This window comes from Phyllobates terribilis, unplaced genomic scaffold, assembly GCF_046119375.1.
Source record: "Phyllobates terribilis strain yellow unplaced genomic scaffold, ASM4611937v1 Scaffold_3__8_contigs__length_932513732, whole genome shotgun sequence".
In the NCBI taxonomy this organism is placed as follows: Eukaryota; Metazoa; Chordata; class Amphibia; order Anura; family Dendrobatidae; genus Phyllobates; species Phyllobates terribilis.
In genome coordinates this window covers 783,068,657-783,094,636 of record NW_027362763.1, presented here as the reverse complement: position 1 = coordinate 783,094,636, position 25,980 = coordinate 783,068,657, and the positions used below count along the sequence as shown (strand labels likewise).

General features: G+C 46.8%; 1 protein-coding gene across 50 annotated transcripts in view; it reads left to right on the top strand.

The window, feature by feature from the left end:
- Nucleotides 1-25,980, top strand: part of LOC141257608 (protocadherin Fat 4-like) — a 468,540-nt gene that overhangs the window by 372,993 nt on the left and 69,567 nt on the right. For 16 of the 50 annotated variants that reach the window (XM_073672313.1, XM_073672319.1, XM_073672324.1 and 13 more), the window contains 3 exons: nucleotides 465-578; nucleotides 9,200-9,277; nucleotides 11,738-11,815. The exons of 15 other annotated variants lie outside the window; for them this stretch is intronic. In XM_073672313.1, coding sequence (XP_073528414.1) covers nucleotides 465-578; nucleotides 9,200-9,277; nucleotides 11,738-11,815 — 270 coding nt within the window. The remainder of the gene's footprint in view (nucleotides 1-464; nucleotides 579-9,199; nucleotides 9,278-11,737; nucleotides 11,816-25,980) is intronic. 19 more of the 50 variants (XM_073672314.1, XM_073672345.1, XM_073672334.1 and 16 more) reach the window with 4 other exon arrangements.

Below are 25,980 nucleotides of genomic sequence, written 5' to 3'. Positions count from 1 at the left end.
AATAATGGGCCTCACATAGTCCTCCATACAGAATAATGTTTTTTACAGTTTAGTGGCCAGTGTGAACATGCACTTACATGCTGCATGCACACCAACTTATATCCCAGTTCATCTCTTTAGTTTTTTTTACATTTTGTAGTAGGTGATGGTCACAGCTCACATCCTCCTTCTTCCTGTTCAATGATCTCTAAACAAATTACAGAGCATGCTTACAGAACTATCCTATAGAAGTTAATGAGTCAGATCCCAACTACTGTTAATGGCCCATGTGGCTGCTGTAAAAGTTATGTCTATTCACAAAAACTGAGGCAAGATATCAGCCTCCATAACTAAAAACACCCCTTTAAAAAAAAAGGATTGCACAAAATGGACAGCTCAGACAATAGTCTGCTTTTGACTTTCCAGTGTAGTCAAGTGTGTGTGCAAGCTCCAGTATATCTTCATTAATGTCATTTGTTTTACAGCACACTAACAACAGAAAAGGAAATGAGATCTACGGTAACGGAAATTGTAGACGTGACGATCAGTGAAACAGTGTTCTATGAGGATTCCAGTAATGGAAGCACTTCGGCAGACAGGTATTATTCAGACCGGTAGTTTGGCTGTGGTCCTGATTAATGGTCTGTGCTTATACAGAGACTGTTATATATACTGCTGATTTTTTATAAATAAAGCAACAAAGAAAGATCCCTTACTGATAGCACCTCGGCTGCAGAAAGGATTATATGGCAATTTAGGAGCAAAACTGTGAATTTCTCTTACAGCCACTAATTTCTCTGCCCTTAGAAGTGAGCGGTGCCAGAATGACCCTTTATACAAAAGTAAAAGACAGCATCCATGCCAGGAGGTGTTTATTCCGCCATCTCAAAACACACAAGGTTTCGACCCTGTGTGGGTCTTTGTCAAGTGACAAAAAACCCACACAGGGTCGAAACGTTGTGTGTTTTTTAATGGCGGAATAAACACCTCTTTTGCAATTGAACACCCTGGCATGGACGCTGTCTTTTACTTTTGTATGCTGATATTTCCTCGAGTGGGTTCCTTGAGGATTATGGACGTGCGTCCCTTGCAGTAAGTGCTGCTGACCACCATCTTTCCTGGAGAATGACCCTTTATATTTCTTCAAATAGTACAAGTGTATGACATCTGCCCATCATGCACAGATGGGGGAGGTATCTATAAACATGATGTCACCGGCACCGCTCACATACCAATGTGGAAGTGACTGGTGCCAAATAACCCTTCAAAAATGTGTTGAAAAGTGTAGAGAAAGAAACTACACCAAGAAGCTACACTGATAAACCTGCCCCATTGTCATATACAGTGTCGGTCTGGGATCCCAAGGGCCCACCAGAAACCATCTCCAGGGCCCTACTTTTCAGCTTCACATAACCCTCAATCACAAATTGATATAACAATGAACTGGGTAGATTGTTAAATAAATAAGATGCTGCCATTGTCTGTACATAGTGATTCAAGTAGATTGTGCCAAGTACTGCTCATATAAGATGGGGGTGGCCAAGTCTTGCACAGGGGCCCACCGGAGGATTCTCCTGTTCTCCTGTGGGTCAGTCCAAGCCTGGTTACATACATAGGACAGTGAGCAGGGGATCAGCAAAATGCAAGTTACACAATTAGTTATTTCACCTCCAGCCAGATGCCTGAATTACATATCGAATATTGTTATTTATCAGCTTGTGTAACAAGATGTTCCTGTGTATTTTGTAGCCAAGAGGAAACCATATACTGTAGCTGTAAGACATTAATGTGCAAGAAGACAGCATAGCTGTTGGTAAACGATATATGTTCAAGAAGAAGACAGTTGCCAGTAAAGGGTTAATTAGAGTCTCTCACTATGACAGACAGCCATAGGAGCCTGAGACAGGATTTACCTCAGTTGCTTTATTAGCCTCCTGCTCCTCCTATGACTCCATATTACATAGGAATCCATCTTTCATTGCTTCTTTATAATAACATTCAGAATTACATAAGAGAGAGCAGTAAAATATCTCTCCTGTGTTTCCATGCTGTACACTCCACGTCTCCCCCATATCATGGCATCTCCCATCTCTGAAGCAGGAAACCTCACACAGCTGTCAAAAAGGTGACGCAGTTCAGAGCCCCGACTTCAATCTCCATCTCTTAAATAGTCATAGCTTTAATCACTGAATTAGACAGGATTTTTTGAGTTTTCCTACACAGAGTATATCCATTTGAGAAAAACTATGTAAGGTGCCAGAGGGCGGTAGCCGTGGTCGAGCTGATGCTCCATGACGCCCTGGCACTTTACAGGACAATTGTGTCCCAGTCCCAGTGTGCTGTCTAGTGTAGAGTGTGTTACACTCACTTGTAGGCCACAGGCCTCCGCTGTTTCCAATTCTCCATATTCAGGAACAGCCGCATACAGATCGGGGATAACCGGTTCCTTCCAACACATAAAAGTTTACTGGACAGTTCAAGTACATCAGATTGTAACACACCGTATTGGGCACAGCACCTTCTGTTCTTTGTTTTCGTTATACAGTACATTTCCAGCATTTCTATCCTTTCTTCCTGAACTATCCCTACATCCACTGATCCTGTCAGCCCCAGGGATTTCCAGTTCAGTTCTGCAGTATTACTGAGCTCAGCTACCTTTCCCACACGTAGTACATCCATCTTCCTCTGTACGGAAGGGGTTAAGATACACCCTTTAGTACCAGTCTTGAGTCTTAGGCTCCGGACATTGCAGGAATGTCTGCAGGGTGTCTTGTAAGGCCTCGTACTGCCCAGAACAATATGTACTCATCTTTGATATCAGCCCACTGCACCTTGAACTTGTCCTATCTCTCTAGAAAACAAACTCTTCTTCAGAAACAGGAAGCAGTCTCCTTTTTACTGGCCATAACCTCTCCCACTCTGGGCTAAACCAAACACTTATCTGTCCCTGCAGCATGTTGCTGGGCAGATCTCCCTTACAAACAATATGAATCTTATAACAGAATGCACTAAGCATATTACACTTACAATGCTTATCACACTCTATCTTATGTCCTAAATCTTAATCTATATCTTACCATATGCAGTCCTATGCTTTATACTACCAACACTATCTATCTTTATCCTAAGCACTAAATTATGTCTTATTATGTGCTTACCCTGTACTATACACTACTTACATTGTCCATTAACTCTTTACATTGTGCATTATCATAACGCAATACATGGCAATTCACATCATACCACAAGTCTATCTAACACATAAATATATAAAAATGCATGACACTGTTCACATGACATGATTGTTATGTTCAGGGGCAGGAATACAACAGTCCTTATTTACCACCCTTACAGCTATAAATTTTGTTCTCCTTTTTAATTCAGATACAGTGGCTTACCGCTAATAGCAGAAGACCATGCGGCTTCAATGGGGCCCATGAGTTGAGGGGGCGGTGCCACTGCTGGCACCCCCCTGCCTGCTCGGGATCACACTTCAACTGTGTCTGCATCCTGGATGCAGACACAGTTGAAAGCAATGGTGAAACAGGGAGCCATCAGCTCCCTCCTCTGTCGTTCTCCCTCTGCGTTTGACATCTCAGTGCAGCGGGAGCAATGACATCATTATATCGTGACCGCTGTGCCGTGCGGTGCAGACCACATGCTGCAGAGACGGGAGCAATGGGGGAATGGGGAGAGGTGAGTATTTTTTTTTTTTAAAGTCAATAAGTACATTGTGGGGTCCATTATAGTATTTGGATGGCTATGTGAGGGCCATTATACTATTTGAAGAGTTATATGGGGGCTATTCTACCATTATACTGTTTGGAGAGCTATATGGGGGCTATTATACTGTTTGGAGATCTATTTGGGGAGCCATTATACTGTTTGGGGAGGTATGTGGGGGCCCATTATGCTGTTTCGAGGGCTAGTAGGAGCCATCATACTGTTTGGATGCCACTATCCAGTGTGGAGGATTGTGTGGGGCTCGACTGGTAAAGTGGACCCACTAAGCCCCAGGTATGGGTGGGCACATGGGCTCCAAGCATCAGTGCAGCTGGGAGGATGCGACGTGTAGGACAAGATACCCTCAGGAATCTCGGGGACAACAGGGTGCATGCAGTGAAGTCCACAAGGCAGCAAGAACAGATGTTGGTAACATAGTGTCCAAAGGAGCAGGAAAACAACAAACTAAAGTCTAGGATAACAATCTGAAGACACAAGAGCATGTCCTAATGGGCCTTAAAAGGCCTTGGGAGATGATATAGCACACTGGGCAACCTGCAAAGCCTGATGTGGAGTACATCAGAGGACAGCGGACTGAGGCAAAGGGAGCGAAGCCCGAACCTGGGACAGGAATGCAAAGGGAAGGTTGTGTGAAGGACTGTGTTGGGGCCATCATTCTGTCATTCTGTGTTAGGGCCATGAAGGGGGTACCCTATTTTTTGGACTATAAGACGCCCTTTTTTCCTCTAAAATTTTGGAGGAAAGTGGGGGTGCGTCTTTTATATATATATATATATATATATATATATATATATACTGTGGGTGGTGGGTGGCGTGGGGGGAGCGGCAGCGGTGGAGGAGCTGGGCACAGGAAGCAGTAGCCCACTGCTGCATCCTACACTGTGCCCGCTTCTAAAGAAAATTAATATTCACTGCTACCCACGCCCATGGGCGTAGGGAGCAGTGAATATTAATTTTCCTTAATAGCGCGCACACTGTACATGCAGCGTGGCTCCTGGTATGTATGGCACCCTTCATCCCTCATCCTGGTATGCATGGCACACCTCATCCCTCTTCCTGGCATGTATGGCACCCTTCATCCCTCATCCTGGTATATATGGCCTCCCTCATCCCTCTTCCTGGTATTAAGGAGAGTGAATGGTCACTGCTCCCCACGCGCACAGTCCCGCCGTGGGGAGCAGTGACTATTCCGGCCCAGAATCCTACAGTGTGAGGACGCATGGCAGTGACGCCATGCGCGGCTCACACAGTGAGACCCTGTCGGCTGCAGAGCAGAGCGCACAGCTGGAGGAGAGAGGACATGAGTATAATTGTTTATTTTTTGTGTGCAGCCAGCTGGCTCCCCACAATTAGGCAGCAGAGAACCAGCTGTCAATCAGCATGACATCGGCAGTTACACCCCGACAGAGCAGAGCGGAAAAGGAAAAGTTGCTCTGGTGACATGAAGCAGCAGAATCGACAGCATGAGCGGTCCTCCCCGGGCAAAACAGTCAGGTAGTTAGCAACTACAGTACCTGTCTTTAATTCTTATGCCCGTAGCTGCTGTTCTGTCGATGTGACGATAGTGGAAGCTGCAGAATTAATGGCAGGAGCGGTCTGTGACATCTCTGTGCCAGCAGAGAGCTGCGATCGGCAGAATAGGCATATAGTTAGCAAATTCCTGCCTGTTAGTTCTTAGGCCCATAATAAAAGAAAAATCAATAGTCTTTTCACATACAGATATAGATTGCAGCAGGGGTGTACATAGAAATCATGGGGCCCCATAGCAGAAGCAGTAATTGCCCCCCCCCAAATAAATAAATAAATAACTATTTGTCTGTGTCACAGAAGAGCAGATCTCACAACTTTCCAGCCTTTACATAGTAATTTTCCTCCTGCTAAAGTCCTAGATCCCTCTTTCATTTCCCCATAAAGTATGATGCCAACAAAAGTGCCCCCCAAACACAGTATGATACCCCCATGGTGCATTTCTCCACATTAGCCTCCACATGCACGGTATAATGACCCTACAGTACCCCACTTCAACTCCCAAGGCAAAGTATGGTGACACCAACACAGTATGATCACTATAATGGGCTTACATACAGTATAATGGCCTGCACTAGCCATCCAAACAGTATAATAGCCCCACTTAGCATTCCATATAGTATAATACGCCACTGATAATCCTCCATATAGTATAATGCGCCCTCATAATCCTCCATATAGTATAATGCGCCCCCATAATCCTCGATATAGTATAATGAACTTCCCATGTTCCTCCATAGAATATAATGCACTCCCCACAGTCCTCCATACAGTATATTACACAACCCATAGGGTAAAATGCAGCCCCCATATAGTATAATGCACCCTCCAGTCCTGCAGTATTATGGGCACCACGTACTCACTGATTTTTAAAATACCGTATATTTTAAATAAGCCGACCAGAGTATAAGCCGAGGCCCCTAATTTTACTACAAAAAAAATGGAAAACCGTATTGACTTGAGTGTAAGTGTGGCACCCTGCTGCGCATTGGTGCCACAGAACCCAGAAGGGTGCATGGATGGACTTCTCCACAAGAGGCCCTCACACATTCACACACCTCCAACCTACCACCTCAGACCAGCAGAGGGAGCCCGTTAGGGATATATATAGGGAGGGTGGAGCCAGGCAGCTGAGTTTAGTTTTCAGTTTAGTGTTCAGACAGAGCTCAGAGTTGAGCTGAGAGTGTGCCGACACTCAGAGAGCAGCGAAGAGGCAGCACGCTGGCTGCTCTGCTTAGACGAGCCAAGACCTACAGCACGTGTGAGGGCCCCGAATGTGGCCGAAGGCGAGAGGAAAAGGAAGAAGTAGCGAGGGTGCAGAGGAGCATACCAGACTCACCCCGAGATATATACCGGACACCGGGTCCGCGCCTACAGGGACCCTTTATACCCAGTAGGAACCACCGGAACCCCTGAAGGACTACAGGTCCCAGGTTCACCAAACGCTGACTACAGTACCAGGGCTAGGAGTCACAGAGGCCCCAGCAACCAGGGAGAGGGATCTCCAAGAGAAGGCCCTACCACCAGGTCAGCAGGTGCAGGAGAGAGACAGTAACCAAGCTAGGCCTAGTTCCAGGCAGGCCAGAAGCTTAACGAGTAAAGCCACGGATCAGGAGGCCCTATACCCGCTCACTGGGGAGAGTCCAAAAGTGCGCCCTTCACCTGGAGTACCCTGGACCATGCCTGCAACATCACCAGTAAAGGTGCTGAAGCTTACCCCCGTGTGAGTATTCGTCTTTCCTCCGGGACCGTCCTGCCGTCTCTCCCCCGCATCCACCATCTACACCTACATTGCCCTGAAGCTAACTCTACCTGTGGAGAGCCACATTATCCCTGCTGCCGTAACACCAGCTCCAGAGGACTGCTCCGCAGCAGCTGCACCCTTTTGCCGCATTCCACAGGTGGCGTCACAAACTTTCCAAATCCCCTATAACTTTCCCTTTTTACTGACCTCCCTGGGTCACGGACCGGGCCAGCCACCGTGATATTCCCCTCCCCACTGGCATACACAGAGGCCCGGCTGCCGAGTACCCCACGGCCCAGGGGGCGCGTCATAAGCCTAGGGTGGGAAATGCAGCAGCTAATAGTAAATCTCACAATCCTGGTAGGTATGGCACCCCTCAATCCCCCAATCTTGGTATGTGTGGTCTCCTCAATCCCCCAATCCTGGTATGTGTGGATTCCTCAATTCACCAATCCTGGTATGTGTGGCCTCTTCAATCCCCCAATCCTGGTATGTGTGGCCTCCTCAATCCCCCAATCCTGGTATGTGTGGTCTCCTCAATCCCCCAATTTTGGTATGTGTGGCCTCCTCAATCCCCCAATCCTGGTATGTGTGACCTCCTCAATCCCCCAATACTGTTATGTGTGGCCTCCTCAATCACCTAATCCTGGTATGTGTGGTCTCCCCAATCCCCCAATCCTGGTATGTGTGGTCTCCCCAATCCCCCAATCCTGGTATGTGTGGCTTCCTCAATCCCCCAATCCTGGTATGCGTGGCCTCCTCAATCGCCCAATCCTGGTATGCGTGGCCTCCTCAATCCCCCAATCATGGTATGCTTTGCTTCCTCATCCCCCAATCACTGCGCACACAAAAAAAATAAACACTAATACTCACCTTGCTTCCTCACCTCTCCTCCAGCTCTGCGTCCTGTCTGCTGCAGCTCATTTCGGCATCTGAGCAACGCGCATTCTCAGATCCCGAGGTGAGCTGCTGTTGCCGGCATATTCACTCCTCTCCACGCCAGGACTATGGGCGTGGAGAAGCGTGAATATGCATTCTCTTTAGTAGCAGGCACTGTCAGCAGGAGCTGCGACACAGCGCTCCTCCTTGCCCACTTCTAAAGAGAATGAATATTCCCTATTCTCAACGCCGATGGGAACGGAGAAGAGGGAATATTCATGTCCCTTTAGCAGTGGGCACATGTCATAGCTGCTTCAGCGGCTACTGTGTGTGCTCCGCTCCGCCGCAACCTCCCTCCCCCCACCACTATCCACCAATACTCACCTATACAACTCGTCCCCCCACTGCTTGGGGCCCCTCGGCTCACGGGCCCCCCGCGGTCATGGGCCCCATAGCAGTGGCGTGGTCTGCCGCCATTGGCGGTACGCCACTGGATTGCAGAGATAAATAGAAATCTGTTCTCTTCTTAGTAAAAATAACAATATTGTAACTATAGCTGAAGAGGGAGGTGCATTTACTTTTTTTTCTATTACATTACTGAATTGCTTGTTATACATCTACTGTATATCGAAAGAATTATGTTAAAGGTATCTATAACAAAAGGAGGCATCTTCACCTTCTGTCACCTCTGTGGATCCCACATAGGCCACATTAAAGCTTATGATTGGCTGCAGCGGTCTGGTGACTGGAACGGCTTGTTATCTGATGTTTCTCTGATGCTGCGCTCTTCTAGTCACCTGACTGCTGTTGCTACCCCCAGGCTTCAAAGGTCCTATAACATCCTGATGACGCAGCCACAGCTTTCGGAGCTTGTGTAGACATCCAGAGCTGCGTGCGCTGAATCCACAGGAGTGACAGTATATGAGTGTGCCTCCATTTCTTTTTTTGAAAAACAAAAAATTCATGCTGGTTTCATTATAATTTTTATTTTAAATTTTCCATTTAACAATATAAAAATCATAACTGTAATTTTCACACTGGCCTCTAGGCCTTATACTAGACTTATATAATAGGAAGTAGGAATCTAATATTAGACAACAACAAAAGATGTAAAAATCTGAAAAAACCTGACACATAATGGAACCTAATGAACCCCTTAATAGTCAATAGGACCCTTTTGTTTCGGTTGTATCAGTAATGCAATATATGCAAAAGATCTATTTTGCACCAGAATGGATATTAGATGGACAGCTCCTGTTTTTGACTTTGCAATGTGGTCAGGTCTGTGCAAAACCTCCAGTAATTCTTCATTTCTGTATTCTGCAGCGATACTACAGAAAAGGCGATTGCACAAAAGAAGTTGAGTGAAGATACTGAAGAGACCACTATAGGACAAGTAGAAAGGTATTATGATGGTGGACCCTGACTACATGACCTGTGCTTGTACATGAACTGTTATATAAACTGATGACTTTTTTTAGTTTTTAAATAAATAAACCAATAGAAAAAGAAATATAATTCATAGGACACTGCTAGAAAACGGATTATATTTGAAATGAAGGAGAAAATGTCATTAAACTTGTACACAAGTAACGGCCTGTGCAGAGAAAGAGTTACTAAAGGGGTTATCCGGGACTGTTTGATTTATTGTACTGTGGACCTAAGAACTAACACACAGGTAGCTGCTAACCTGCCCGTTCTACCCGGTGCCGGCTCAGAGCCGTCACATACATCTCCTGGCAGTGATTCTGCTGCTCCATGTCAACAGAGCAGCTCTTCCTCTTCTGTGCTGCTCTGTCGACGGGGCGTGACTGCCTACCTCATTCTGATTGACAACCGACTCCCTGCAGTTAACTACGCCCCATCAACAGAGCAGAGTGGAAGAGAAGCTGTTGTTCTGTTGAGGTGATGTCAGCAGAAGATGCAGAATCACCAGCAGTAGCATTTTGTGACCGCTCTGTTCCGGCAGAGTTCTGCACTGAGCAGAACAGACAGGTAGTTACCAATATCCTGCCTGTTTGATTTTTTTTTTTACTATGGGCCCAAAAACTAACAGTCCCATTCAACCCTTTTAATTCTCACTGTCTTAACTGTCTAGTTCCTCTGGGGATGAGTGATATGTAGGTGGAACCACTGCCATAAGTATCACAGTAATTAATACAAGCCAAAGCCCTACAGAGGCTGCTCATGGGCCAGCCATGCTCTAGAGACCTTAATACACGATAGTCTGCCAAACACATTTCTGATTTCACTTGAAACGCCCAACTGTCCGGTGTGTTTGGGGGTCTCCTGATCAATGATATCAGAGGATAGAAGGAGAGGGGAAAGTCAACTGAAACGGCTAAACCTTCCGTTCTCAAATAAGATGTTTGTGGCATCGACTTTCTGCCTTCTTCCCATTGAGAACACATGAATGCTAAGCTCAGCCCACGGGGAGTCCGGGAAGATAGCTGAAGGCAGAATGAGCGTTTGGAAACTGCACCAGGCTGATCTTTTACCTTCTAGTAATATTAGTGGCAGAGGCTATACGGCAAGGGTCACAACAAACCATGACATAGTATAATAAGAACACCAGACAAGAAATGATGGGTGGACACAGGGGTTTGGTCACAGCATTTCTTGAAGTATAAACCAATAAAGGATCGGCAACTTCTAAATATCTGAAGTCTGCAACTTTATTTTATGAAAGACAATGTTACCAAAAATGCCATCAATCCACCTGTGAGGGCGGTAACTTACTGTAAATTATTCCTGCAAGAAAGGAACCACCTGCTGTGACTTTAAGAAAATGGCAAACAAGATAATCAGTGAGCCAGGGAATAAGAGGGGCCCTACCCACAAATACAGTGCCCATTTAACATAATGCTAATGACATGAGTCTAAGGACCATATGCAGTCCCTGTCCCTTTACTATATTCACCTGAGCTATGTCCTAAATGGCAAGAGTAGGCCTGGGGTCACTATATTTTGTCTCAGACCAATATCCTAGTACTTCAGGAAGGACATCTAAGCCTTTTCACATACAGATATAGATTGCAGAGATAAATAGAAATCTGTTCTCTTCTTAGTAAAAGTAACAATATTGTAACTATAGCTGAAGAGGGAGGTGCATTTACTTTTTTTCTATTACCTTACTGAATTGCTTGTTATACATCTACTGTATATAGAAAGGATTATGTTAAAGGTATCTATAACAAAAGGAGGCATCTTCACCTTCTGTCACCTCTGTGGATCCCACACAGGCCACATTAAAGCTTATGATTGGCTGCAGCGGTCTGGTGACAGGAACGGCTTGTTATCTGATGTTTCTCTGATGCTGCGCTCTTCTAGTCACCTGACTACTGTTGCTACCCCCAGGCTTCAAAGGTCTTATAACATCCAGATGACGCAGCCATAGCTTTTGGAGCTTGTGTAGACCTCCAGAGCTGCGTGCGCTGAATCCACAGGAGTGACAGTATATGAGTGTGCCTCCATTTCTTTCTTTGAAAAACAAAAAATTCATGCTGGTTTCATTATAATTTTTATTTTAAATTTTCCATTTAACAATATAAAAAATCATAACTGTAATTTTCACACTGGCCTCTAGGCCTTATACTAGACTTATATAATAGGAAGTAGGAATCTAATATTAGACAACAACAAAAGATGTAAAAATCTGAAAAAACCTGACACATATTGGAACCTAATGAACCCCTTAATAGTCAATAGGACCCTTTTGTTTCGGTTGTATCAGTAATGCAATATATGCAAAAGATCTATTTTGCACCTGAATGGATATTAGATGGACAGCTCCTGTTTTTGACTTTGCAATGTGGTCAGGTCTGTGCAAAAGCTCCAGTAATTCTTCATTTCTGTATTCTGCAGCGATACTACAGAAAAGGCGATTGCACAAAAGAAGTTGAGTGAAGATACTGAGGAGACCACTATAGGACAAGTAGAAAGGTATTATGATGGTGGACCCTGACTACATGACCTGTGCTTGTACATGAACTGTTATATAAACTGATTGACTTTTTTTTAGTTTTTAAATAAATAAACCAATAAAAAAGAAATATAATTCAGAGGACACTGCTAGAAAACGGATTATATTTGAAATTAAGGAGAAAATGTCATTAAACTTGAACACAAGTAACTGCCTGTGCAGAGAAAAAGTCACTAAAGGGGTTATCCGGGACTGTTTGATTTATTGTACTGTGGACCTAAGAACTAACACACAGGTAGCTGCTAACCTGGCTGTTCTACCCGGTGCCGGCTCAGAGCCGTCACATACAGCTCCTGGCAGTGATTCTGCTGCTCCATGTCAACAGAGCAGCTCTTCCTCTTCTGTGCTGCTCTGTCGACGGGGCGTGACTGCCTACCTCATTCTGATTGACAACCGACTCGCTGCAGTTAATTACGCCCCGTCAACAGAGCAGATTGGAAGAGAAGCTGTTGTTCTGTTGAGGTGATGTCAGCAGAAGATGCAGAATCACCAGCAGTAGCATTTTGTGACCACTCTGTTCCGGCAGAGGTCTGCACTGGGCAGAACAGACAGGTAGTTATCAATATCCTGCCTGTTAGTTCTTAGGCCTATAGTAAAAAAAATCAAACAGTCCCATTCAACCCTTTTAATTCTCACTGTCTTAACTGTCTAGTTCCTCCTGAGATGAGTGATATGTAGGTGGAACCACTGCCATAAGTATCACAGTAATTAATACAAGCCAAAGCCCTACAGAGGCTGCTCATGGGCCAGCCATGCTCTAGAGACCCATGCCACTTTTTTTTTAATAAATCCTTTATTTTAACACTAAATGACAAGTACAGTAACCAGCACTGTCACTGTACTTATTATATATGTGACTGACATGTTTCTATCTATCTAATCTATGTGTGATGCTCTATTCTTTCTGTTCTAAATTGTTGGGTACTGGTGTATGCCGCTGCTGAATTGCCGGCTTTTCATGTTTCACTGTGAGCACTGTTCCCATCGATTTGGGCAACCACTGTAATGCCACAACCACCATGGCTGTGGCATTACAGTGAGTGGCAGACAATCCCTCCATGATTGGTGCTCTAAATAGCGCCAGACATGCAGGACGGGGACCCGAGCTCCCGCCCGAGCATCTCGAAAGTACTCGGCGAGCTCCGAGCATCTCGAGTACTGAGATGCTTGGGCGAGAACCGAGCCGTGGCGAGCATGCTCGCTCATCACTAATTAACAGTATTACTGTGAAAAAATCCAGTTACGCTTTTGGTGCACGAACAGTTATCGAACATAACCTCGAAGAGCCAAATTTTTTACAAATCGTTCGACTTCGTCGAACGACTCGAACACCGCCCAAAACAGCTCGAATTTGAGATTGGCGAACACCGCTCATCTCTACTGCTCATATAATATAGGGGTGGCCAAGTCTTGCACAGGGGCCCACCGGAGGATTCTCCTGTTCTCCTGTGGGTCAGTCCAAGCCTGGTTACATACATAGGACAGTGAGCAGGGGATCAGCAAAATGCAAGTTACACAATTAGTTATTTCACCTCCAGCCAGATGCCTGAATTACATACCGAATATTGTTATTTATCAGCCTTTGTAACAAGATGTTCCTGTGTATTTTGTAGCCAAGAGAAAACCATATACTGTAGCTGTAAGACATTAATGTGCAAGAAAACAGCATAGCTGTTGGTAAACGATATATGTTCAAGAAGAAGACAGTTGCCAGTAAAGGGTTAATTAGAGTCTCTCACTATGACAGACAGCCATAGGAGCCTGAGACAGGATTTACCTCAGTTGCTTTATTAGCCTCCTGCTCCTCCTATGACTCCATATTACATAGGAATCCATCTTTCATTGCTTCTTTATAATAACATTCAGAATTACATAAGAGAGAGCAGTAAAATATCTCTCCTGTGTTTCCATGCTGTACACTCCACGTCTCCCCCATATCATGGCATCTCCCATCTCTGAAGCAGGAAACCTCACACAGCTGTCAAAAAGGTGACGCAGTTCAGAGCCCCGACTTCAATCTCCATCTCTTAAATAGTCATAGCTTTAATCACTGAATTAGACAGGATTTTTTGAGTTTTCCTACACAGAGTATATCCATTTGAGAAAAACTATGTAAGGTGCCAGAGGGCGGTAGCCGTGGTCGAGCTGATGCTCCATGACGCCCTGGCACTTTACAGGACAATTGTGTCCCAGTCCCAGTGTGCTGTCTAGTGTAGAGTGTGTTACACTCACTTGTAGGCCACAGGCCTCCGCTGTTTCCAATTCTTCATATTCAGAAACAGCCGCATACAGATCGGGGACAACCGGTTCGTTCCAACACATAAAATTTTACTGGACAGTTCAAGTACATCAGATTGTAACACACCGTATTGGTCACAGCACCTTCTGTTCTTTGTTTTCGTTATACAGTACATTTCCAGCATTTCTATCCTTTCTTCCTGAACTATCCCTACATCCACTGATCCTGTCAGCCCCAGGGATTTCCAGTTCAGTTCTGCAGTATTACTGAGCTCAGTTACCTTTCCCACACATAGTACATCCATCTTCCTCTGTACGGCAGGGGTTAAGATGCTCCCTTTCGTACCAGTCTTGAGTCTTAGGCTCCGGACATTGCAGGAATGTCTGCAGGGAGTTTTGTAAGGCCTCGTACTGCCCAGAACAATATGTACTCGTCTTTGATATCAGCCCACTGCACCTTGAACTTGTCCTATCTCTCTAGAAAACAAACTCTTCTTCAGAAACAGGAAGCAGTCTCCTTTTTACTGGCCCTAACCGCTCCCACTCTGGGCTAAACCAAACACTTATCTGTCCCTGCAGCATGTTGCTGGGCAGATCTTCCTTACAAACAATATGAATCTTATAACAGAATGCACTAAGCATATTACACTTACAATGCGTATCACACTCTATCTTATGTCCTAAATCTTAATCTATATCTTACTATATGCAGTCCTATGCTTTATACTACCAACACTATCTATCTTTATCCTAAGCACTAAATTATGTCTTATCATGTGCTTACCCTGTACTATACACTACTTACATTGTCCATTAACTCTTTACATTGTGCATTATCATAACGCAATACATGGCAATTCACATCATACGACAAGTCTATCTAACACCTAAGTATATGAAAATGCATGACACTGTTCACATGACATGATTGTTATGTTCAGGGGCAGGAATGCAACAGTCCTTATTTACCACCCTTACAGCTATAAATTTTGTTCTCCTTTTTAATTCAGATACAGTGGCTTACCGCTAATAGCAGAAGACCATGCGGCTGCAATGGGACCCATGAGTTGAGGGGGCGGTCACACTGCTGGCACCCCCCTGCCTGCTCGGGATCACACTTCAACTGTGTCTGCATCCTGGATGCAGACACATTTGAAAGCAATGGTGAAACGGGGAGCCATCAGCTCCCTCCTCTGTCGTTCTCCCTCTGCGTTTGACATCTCAGTGCAGCGGGAGCAATGACATCATTATATCGTGACCGCTGTGCCGTGCGGTGCAGACCACATGCTGCAGAGACCGGAGCAGTGGGGTAACGGGGAGAGGTGAGTATTTTTTTTTTAAAGTCAGTAAGTACATTGTGGGGTCCATTATAGTATTTGGATGGCTATGTGAGGGCCATTATACTATTTGAAGGGTTATATGGGGGCTATTCTACCATTATACTGTTTGGAGGGCTATATGGGGGCTATTATACTGTTTGGAGATCTATTTGGGGAGCCATTATACTGTTTGGGGAGCTATGTGGGGGCCCATTATGCTGTTTGGAGGGCTAGTAGGAGCCTTCATACTGTTTGGATGCTACTATACAGTGAGGAGGATTGTGTGGGGCTCAACTGGTAAAGTGGACCCACTAAGCCCCAGGTATGGGTGGGCACATGGGCCCCAAGCATCAGTGCAGCTGGGAGGATGCGATGTGTAGGACAAGATACACTCAGGAATCTCGGGGACAACAGGGTGGATGTAGCGAAGTCCACAAGGCAGCAAGAACAGATGCTGGTAACATAGTGTGCACAGGAGCAGGAAAACAACAAACTAAAGTCTAGGATAACAATCTGAAGACACAAGAGCATGTCCTAATGGGCCTTAAAAGGACTTGGGAGATGACATAGCACACTGGGCTACCTGCAAAGCCCGATGGGGAGTACATCAGAAGACAGCGGACTGAGGCAAAGGGAGCAAAGCCCGAACCTGGGACAGGTATGCAAAGGGAAGGTTGTCTGAAGGACTGTGTTGGGGCCATCATTCTGTGTTGTGGCCATGAAAGGGGTACCCTATTTTTCGGACTATAAGACGCACTTTTTTCCTCTAAAATTTTGGAGGAAAGTGGGGGTGCGTCTTATATATATATATATATATATATATATATATATATATATATATATATATATATATATATATATATACAGTACAGACCAAAAGTTTGGACACACCTCATTTAAAGATTTTTCTGTATTTTCATGACTATGAAAATTGTACATTCACACTGAAGGCATCAAAACTATGAATTAACACATGTGGAATTATATACTTAACAAAAAAGTGTGAAACAACTGAAAATATGTCTTATATTCTAGGTTCTTCAAAGAAGCCACCTTTTGCTTTGATGACTGCTGTGCACACTCTTGGCATTCTCTTGATGAGCTTCAAGAGGTAGTCACCGGAAATGGTTTTCACTTCACAGGTGTGCCCTGTCAGGTTTAATAAGTGGGATTTCTTGCCTTATAAATGGGGTTGGGACCATCAGTTGTGTTGTGCAGAAGTCTGGTGGAGACACAGCTGATAGTCCTACTGAATAGACTGTTAGAATTTGTGTTATAGCAAGAAAAAAGCATCTAAGTAAAGAAAAACGAGTGGCCATCATTACTTTAAGAAATGAAGGTCAGTCAGTCTGAAAAATTGGGAAAACTTTGAAAGTGTCCCCAAGTGCAGTTGCAAAAACCATCAAGCGCTACAAAGAAACTGGCTCACATGAGGACTGCCCCAGGAAAGGAAGACCAAGAGTCACCTCTGCTTCTGAGGATAAGTTTATCCGAGTCACCAGCCTCAGAAATCGCAGGTTAACAGCAGCTCAGATTAGAGACCAGGTCAATGCCACACAGAGTTCTAGCAGCAGACACATCTCTTCAACAACTGTTAAGAGGAGACTTTGTGCAGCAGGCCTTCATGGTAAAATAGCTGCTAGGAAACCACTGCTAAGGACAGGCAACAAGCAGAGGAGACTTGTTTGGGCTAAAGAACACAAGGAATGGACATTAGACCAGTGGAAATCTGTGCTTTGGTCTGATGAGTCCAAATTTGAGATCTTTGATTCCAACCATCGTGTCTTTGTGCGATGCAGAAAAGGTGAACAGATGGACTCTACATGCCTGGTTCCCACCGTGAAGCATGGAGGAGAAGGTGTGATGGTGTGGGGGTGCTTTGCTGGTGACACTGTTGGGGATTTATTAAAAATTGAAGGCATACTGAACCAGCATGGCTACCACAGCATCTTGCAGCGGCATGCTATTCCATCCGCTTTGCGTTTAGTTGGACCATCATTTATTTTTCAACAGGGCAATGACCCCAAACACACCTCCAGGCTGTGTAAGGACTGTTTGACCAAGAAGGAGAGTGATGGGGTGCTACGCCAGATGACCTGAACCCAATCGAGATGGTTTAGGGTGAGCTGGACCGCAGAGTGAAGGCAAAAGGGCCAACAAGTGCTAAGCATCTCTGGGAACTCCTTCAAGATTGTTGGAAGACGATTTGCGGTGACTACCTCTTGAAGCTCATCAAGAGAATGCCAAGAGTGTGCAAAGCAGTCATCAAAGCAAAAGGTGGCTACTTTGAGGAACCTAGAATATAAGACATATTTTCAGCTGTTTCACACTTTTTTGTTAAATATATAATTCCACATGTGTTAATTCATAGTTTTGATGCCTTGAGTGTGAATGTACAATTTCCATAGTCAAGAAAATACAGAAAAATCTTTAAATGAGAAGGTGTGTCCAAACTTTTGGTCTGTACTGTATATATATATATATATACTGTGGGTGGTGGGTGGTGTGGGGGGAGCGGCAGCGGTGGAGCAGCAGGGTACAGGAAGCAGTAGCCCGCTGCTGCATCCTACACTGTGCCCACTTCTAGAGAAAATTAATATTCACTGCTACCCACGCCCATTTTCCTTAATAGTGTGCACACTGTACATGCAGCATGGCTCCTGGTATGTATGGCACCCTTCATCCCTCATCCTGGTATGCATGGCACACCTCATCCCTATTCCTGGTATGTATGGCACCCTTCATCCCTCATCCTGGTATGTATGGCATCCCTCTTCCTGGTATGCTTGGCACCCCCTGATCCCCATCACGCTGCACTCAAAGAAATAAACAATTATACTCACCTCCTCTCTCCTCCAGCGCTGCGCGTCCTGCTCTGCTGCCGACAGGGATCTCACTGCGTGAGCCGAGCATGCCATGCCATGCGCCCTCACACTGTGAGATGCTGTGTCTGAATAGTCACTGCTCCCCACGCCGAGACTGTGTGCGTGCGGAGCAGTGACCATTCACTCTCCTTAAAAGAACCCACACTATACCTGCAGCGCGGCTCCTGCTGCCACTCTGCAGTCAGTGTGCCCGCTATTAAAGATGTGACATGCAGAAGTAGTACTGTTGCAGAGTGTGACATGCAGAAGTAGTGCTGTTGCTTTAAAAGTATTCACTATTGGAAGTAACACAAGCACATGAGACAGGAAGTGTTGTGCTCCAGAAGCATCCCGCAACTAGTGGGGTTAACACAGTCACAGAAGAAGGGAAGTGTTTTAGCAGAGCCCGAGGGTGATTGTGGGGAAGTTGTTTACTGTCTGGCTGGAGCCAAAGAGAATGGTGGTGTGTGTGTGTTCTGTATCTCACAGAAGCGCCCCTGCAAGTGAAAAGGATTCAAGTCAGGACTGAAGCTAAGAACTGGTCATGTAGAGTTCCTGAACTAGCAGTGCAGAATATTGTCAGGCAGAAAGATAAGGACTGGAAGAAATGGTGTCACAGGGATCATCTCATTCAGCAAACCCTCCCCCCTCCTCCATCTCACTGTGCTGTAAAGAATGCTGTGTTCATTAATGTGCCTTTGCATTAGAATTGTGCTGTCCTGTACTACTGGGAAGACTGTGAACTGCTGTGCTGTTAAGAAAACTGTACTGTTTGTCACTGGAGCCTGTTGCTCATAAGACTTAACTTGCACTGGCCATGCGGTTTCTTATTAAATGCTACTGTTCTACCGTTTATGAGCACTCTTGTCAACAGTGGCGTACCGCCAATGGCGGCAGACCATGCCACTGCTATGGGGCCCATGACCGTGGAGGGCCCGTGAGCCGAGGGGCCACAAGCAGCGGGGGGACAAGTTTTATAGGTGAGTATTGGTGGATAGTGGTGGGGGGAGGGAGGTTGTGGCGGAGCGGAGCACACACAGTGACCACTGAAGCAGCTATCACATGTGCCCGCTGCTAAAGGGACATGAATATTCCCTCTTCTCCGCTCCCATGGGCGTGGAGAAGAGGGAATATTCATTCTCTTTAGTAGTGGGCAAGGAGGAGCGCTGAGTCGCAGCTCCTGCTGACAGTGCCTGCTACTAAAGAGAATGCATATTCACGCTTCTCCACGCCCATAGTCCTGGCGTGGAGAGGAGTGAATATGCCGGCAGCAGCAGCTCATCTCGGGATCTGAGAGTGCGCGTTGCTTAGATGCCGACATGAGCTGCAGCAGACAGGACGCAGCGCTGGAGGAGAGGTGAGGAAGGAAGGTGAGTATTAATGTTCATTTTTTTTGTGTGTGCAGTGATTTGGGGATGAGGTGGCCACGCATACCAGAATTAGGTGATTGAGGAGGCCACGCATACCAGGATTGGGGGATTGAGGAGGCCACGTATACCAGGATTGGGGGATTGAGGAGGCCACACATACCAGGATTGGGGGATTGGGGAGACCACACATACCAGGATTAGGTGATTGAGGAGGCCACACATGCCAGGATTGGGGGATTGGGGAGACCACACATACCAGGATTAGGTGATTGAGGAGGCCACACATACCAGGATTGGGGGATTGAGGAGGCCACACATACCAGGATTGGGGGAATGAAGAGGCCACACATACCAGGATTGGGGGATTGAGGAATCCACACATGCCAGGATTGGGGGATGAGGGGTGTGCCATACGTACCAGGATTGGGGAATGAGGGGTGCCATACATACCAGGATTGGGAAATTTACTATTAGCTGCTGCATTTCCCACCCTAGGCTTAAACTCGAGTCAATAAGTTTTTCCAGTTTTTCCAGTTTTTCTTTACTAAAATTAGGGGCCTCGGCTTATACTCGGGTCTGCTTAATTAAAATATACGGTATTCTAAAAATCAGTGAGTACGTGGTGCCCATAATACTTCAGGACTGTGGGGTGCATTATACTATATGGGGGCTGCATTTTACCCTATGGGGTGTGTAATATACTGTATGGAGGACTGTGGGGAGTGAATTATATTCTATGGAGGACCATGGGAAGTTCATTATACTATATGGAGGATTATGGGGGCGCATTATACTATATGGAGGATTATGGGGGCGCATTATACTATATGGAGGATTATCAGTGGCGTATTATACTATATGGAAGGCTATGTGGGGCCATTATAATATTTTGAGGGCTATGTGGGGAGTCATTATACTGTTTGGAGGGCTAGTGCAGGCCATTATACAGTATGTAAGCCCATTATAGTGTATGGAGGGCTCTGTGGGGGTCACAGTTGGGGGATCATACTGTGTTGGTGTTGCCATACTTTGCCTTGGGAGTTGAAGTGGGGTACTGTAGGGTCATTATACTGTGCATGTGGAGGCTAATGTGGAGGAATGTGTCTTGCCCCCGTTGAGCCTTACTGTCTGGGGCAGTATAAATGTATATCACTGTGGCTGGGCCAGGGCGGACAGTGCGCCAAAAAGGGGTTTAGTAAAATGAAAATAAAAGTTCGTTACGCCACCTGTGGTTTCTGGTAAGAGGTTACCAGCGCTGCGACAGTCCACTGAGGCTGATGTTAGGGGCAGCTTTGATGGGACGGCTCCCCACAGGTGGAGCAGGCCTCAGGGCAGTGTAGAATGAATGGAGGTAGGTGCTGCAGGTAGGGCACGATGGCGCAGCCGGAGTAACGGACAGAGACAGGGGGTTTTGCTCCGTTACCTTTACTGGTACAGCTGGTAGATATGGTCCAAGGTACTCTAGGTGAAGTGCGCACTTTCGGACTTCTCCCCAGTGAGCGGGTATAAGGCCTCCTGTTCCGTGTCTGTCTCTGTGTAAGCTCCTGGCCAGCCTGCAACTGTGCCTAGCTTATGTGTCTTGCTTGTTACTCCACCTGTTGCTCTGAAGTAGGACCTCCGGCTGGTAACCACTTTCCCTGGACTTCGGGGCCTTCGTGGTGCCTAGTCCTGTGAGTCTAGCTTCAGGTCTGCCAGGGACTTGTAGTCCTCCTGGGATTCCAGTTAACCCTACTGGGTGTGAAGGGTCCCTGTAGGCTCGCACCCGGTGTCCTTTAAAATACTGGGGTGAGCCTGGTATGCTCCTCTGCCCCCTTTATCACTCCTTCTCTCCTCGCCGTCGGCCACACTCGGGGCCTTCACTACAAGGCAGCTGGCGTGCTGTGTCTTCACCGCTCTCTGAGCGTCGGCACGCTCTCTGTCTGGCTTCAGAGCTGCTGGAGGCCTAGCTTGCCTCTAACAGCAGCCTGTGTGCTGTTCGCTGTCGGAGCACTGACTAGAAACGTATCTAATCAACTTGAGCTGCCTGGCTCCACCTTCCCTTTATATCTCCCTATCAGGGCTCCCTCTGCTGGTGTGAGGTGGAAGGTGGAGGTGTTTGCATGTAGTGAGGGCCTCTTGTGGAGAATTCCGTCCGTGCAGCCTTCTGGGTTCTGTGGCACCATGCGCAGCACTCCTGGACTGAAGCATTTTTGCAGAAACAGGTTAAATAACAATAGTAACATTTACATTAATAACAACAACAATAAGGTTACGGCAAGTCCCGTAACCTGGTGTCCTTTTCACCAAAAGTACATGGTAGCATGAGGGACCCGTCCGCAAACCCTCGACGCAGGCCCTGGGCGTGGCTGCTGGGTATAGGTGATCCAGGTGATGGACCACGTCTTCCGCCACGCCAAACGGGTTTTTGTTCAGTGGTCAGTAACAAGGCACTCCAGGGAGTGCAATTATGTACATGAACAGTTTTTGGGCTGCTCACAGTCCTCAGCCACAGAGTCTTTTATGTATATACCCTTACGGGTAACTAGAGATAAGGTTAAGTGTCCATAAGCAAGGCAAAACAAAACAATGATTAAATACATGACAATTTTACAATACTAACATACCCTAGGGGTAACTATTTATACAATCAGAATTTCCTTCTTCATTCTCTATATCTGGCAGGGGTCTGACCTTTGGTACTACGTGTGGACTTGCGTGGTACTGGAATGCGTGTGGTACTGGTATTTGCACTACTTCCCATTCTGTCAGTACTAGTGGTGGAGGGGCTACAAGACTGCCTTGACCTCCCTGCGGGACTGGCAAGTGTACCATTAGCTGGGCCTTCCTGTTCTGCTCCAGCCGAGGATTCTTCTTCCTGGAATTCTTCTTGAGCAAGCTCCTCTGGGGCACCTGCAGGTTCTTCTTGCTGTGGGTAGAAGGTGATTACAGGTATGATTACTGCTCCACCTAGTTGGGGCCAATCTGCCGGGAAATCTCCTAATTCAGTGTGTATTACTGCTTCTTTAGGCTCCTCCGGTACGGTGAGAGGCACTTCCTCCTGGGGTTTTAGCAGACCTGGACACAACTTCAGATGGTCCCTGCATACTGTTGCAGTCGTTCTTCCTCCGTCCTTAGTAACTAAACAGGTCTTCCTGTTATCAAACCTTGAGTTTAACACAGTGTAGGGTTCTCTCTCCCACTGGTCATCAAGTTTGTGGTTTCTCCTTTTTCTTTTTAACACCACTTCTCCTGGTGTGAAGGGTTCTGCGGGTGCGCTTTTATTGTAGTGGGCTTTCTGCTTGTCCCTCACCCGAGTAAGACTGTCTTCGACACAGGCCTGTACTCTTCTGTACTGCTCCTGTCTGGTCATGTCCCAGTCCTCAGTGGACATATCTGCTTCGGGTTCTACTACACCAAGCTCCAGGTCCATGGGCAACTTTCCGGGTCTTGCTCGCATGAGATATGCTGGAGTGCAATTGGTGGAACTCACAGTTATGTGGTTGTACTGATCTACCAGGTCAGGTAGTAGGTCTGGCCACTGATTTCTCTCCTCTAGGGGTAAGGTCTTTAGCAGGTCGATGATGATGTTTTTTCACAGAGACCGTTGGTTTGGGGGTGGTACGGTGTAGTCCGGATCTTTTTACACCCGTACAGATGGCAGAACTCCTTGAACAATTCGGCTTCAAAGGCTGAGCCTTGATCTGTCAGCACCTCCCCCGGGTATCCATGGGGCCTGCAGAAATACGCCTGAAACATCGTCGCCGCAGTTTCTGCTGTCAGATCCTTGACGGGGGCGACCACCAGGAACCGGGAGTAGTGATCCTCCATGGTCAGGGCATAGGAGTATCCTGACCTGCTGGGTGACAGCTTGACATGATCCAGGGCCACGATCTCTAAGGGTCGAGTTGTCTTGATGGGTTGCAGGGGTGCCTTCTGGCTGCTGCAGTCTTTCCTTCTGAGGCTACAGGGTCCACAGTCTCGGCACCATCTCTCTATGGAGCTCCGCATTCCAACCCAGTAAAACCGACCTTTTAGCAGAGTTTCTAGCTTCTTCCAGCCAAAGTGCCCTGCCTGATCGTGGTAGGCCTCCAACACCATCTAGATGTCCGTCCTGGGTACTACGATCTGCCACACCATCTCATGGGTCCTCGGGTTGACGTACCTTCGGCACAGCTTCTTCCTATAGATGAACAGCCGGCTCCTCTCATTTCACAGCTGCTTGGTTTGTAGAGACGCGTCCTTCTCCAGGGAGGAACCTTCCTGGGTTATCAGTTCCTTAATACGGCTGACATCCGGGTCAGTGTCCTGGGTCTCCTTCCAGCTGTGGTGAGGCAAAGGGTTTAACGTCTTACCGCAATGCCTCCTGGAGGCTCGTTGCTCGTGGACCATTCCATTACGGTGAAAGGCAGGTAGCTCAATCTCTTCCAGGTAGTCCACTTCTTCTTCAGTGTCCGACTGGTGAGGCCTCCTGGACAGGGCATTGGCGTTGGCGTTCTTGCGGCCCGCCCGGTACTTAATAGTGAATTGGTAGTTTGACAGCCGAGCCATCCATCGTTGTTCCTTGGCTCCTAGCTTGGCTGTTTCCAGATGAGTTAAGGGGTTGTTATCCGTGTAGGCAGTGAACTTACTGAAGGCTAGATAGTGTTTGAACCGCTCGGTGATGGCCCAGACCAGGGCCAGGAACTCCAGCTTGAAGCTGCTATAGTTCTCCGGGTTCCTCTCGGTCAGGCGGAGCTTCCTGCTTGCATAGGCGATCACCTTTTCTTGGCCATTCTGCTTCTGAATTAGCACAGCTCCTAACCCCTCGTTGCTGGCATCAGTGTACAGCAGTAACGGTTGGCTGTAGTCAGGGTGGGCTAGGATCTCTTCGCCGGTCAGGATCTCCTTCATCACCTTAAAGGATTCAGCTTGCTCCTTACCCCACTGGAATGGGGGGTTTCTGCCTCTCCCGGACTGTCCTACCAGCAGATCTTGCAAAGGCACCGCCTTCTTGGTGTAGTCCTTCACAAACCTCCGGTAATACCCAACTAGTCCCAGGAACTGACGTACCTCCTTGAGGCTCTTCGGCTCTGGCCATTTCTGGATGGCAGTGACCTTCTCCGGCTCCGGTGCTACTCCTTCTGGACTGACGATATTCCCCAGGTACTGTACCTTTCTCTTGAGCAGGTGGCACTTGGAGGGTTTCAGCTTCATCCCATACCAGGACAGTGATTCAAATACCTGTGCCAGGTGCTTCAAGTGGTCCTTGTACGTTTTGGAGTACACTATCACGTCATCCAGGTATAGTAGTACAGTCTCGAAGTTGCAGTGTCCCAGGCAGCACTCCATCAATCTCTGGAACGTTCCGGGGGCGTTGCAGAGTCCAAACGGCATACTATTGAACTCGCAGAGTCCCATCGGGGTAGTAAAGGCCGTCTTCTCCTGATCCTCCTCAGCAACAGCTACTTGCCAGTACCCACTAGTGAGCTCAAGGGTGGAAAAGTAATTTGCAGACTTTAAGGCAGCCAGGGATTCCTCTATACGTGGTAAGGGGTATGCGTCTTTATTTGTTATGCGATTTACTTGTCTGTAATCTACACACATTCTCATGCTTCCATCCTTTTTCCTGACTAAAACTAGGGGATCTGACCAGGGACTTTCCCTTACTACCCCTGCCTTTTTCATGTCGTGCAACATCTCCTTTGCCTTCTGGTATTGTGCTGGTGGTTGGTATACGCCGGTAACGTTCTTTGATGGGTGGATGGTCACCTGTGGGTATATGGTGTTGTACTCCCTTAATCCTCCCAAAGTCAAGTGGGTGTTTACTGAATACCTGTTTGTATTCCTGAACCACCCGGTGTACCCCCTGCTTCTGATTGACAGGAGTGGTGTCTGTCCGAACATGGAGCTGTTGACACCAATCATCCACCTGGGTTGCCGGGTCATTATCCTCTACTTCATCTGGTGAGGTTAAGGACTCCGCCGTATGTATGGAGTTGTTATCTACTGTGTACAGTTTGGCAACAGGAGCATAGCATGGTAATCTAACCTCATCCTCCCCATAGTTCAGTAGGTGTACGGGCACCCTCCCATTGCATACATCCACCACCCCTCTGGCAGTCAAGAGTGTAGGTCTATGCTCCAAGCAAAGGGGCTCTACTACCGCCTGGTAGTTCCATCCTCTGAGACCTATTGCTGCTCTACACCAAATCAGCATCTCACTCATTGGGGGGATCACAATGGGTATTGGGTCTGTCACCCGTACATTACCAATTTCACCACCTGACAGCTTTACCTGTTGCTGGTACATAAGGGCTCGGATCTCTTTCTGGAGCACCCTCCTCTGCCTTGGTCTGGCGGTGTCAGCCATCTGTTG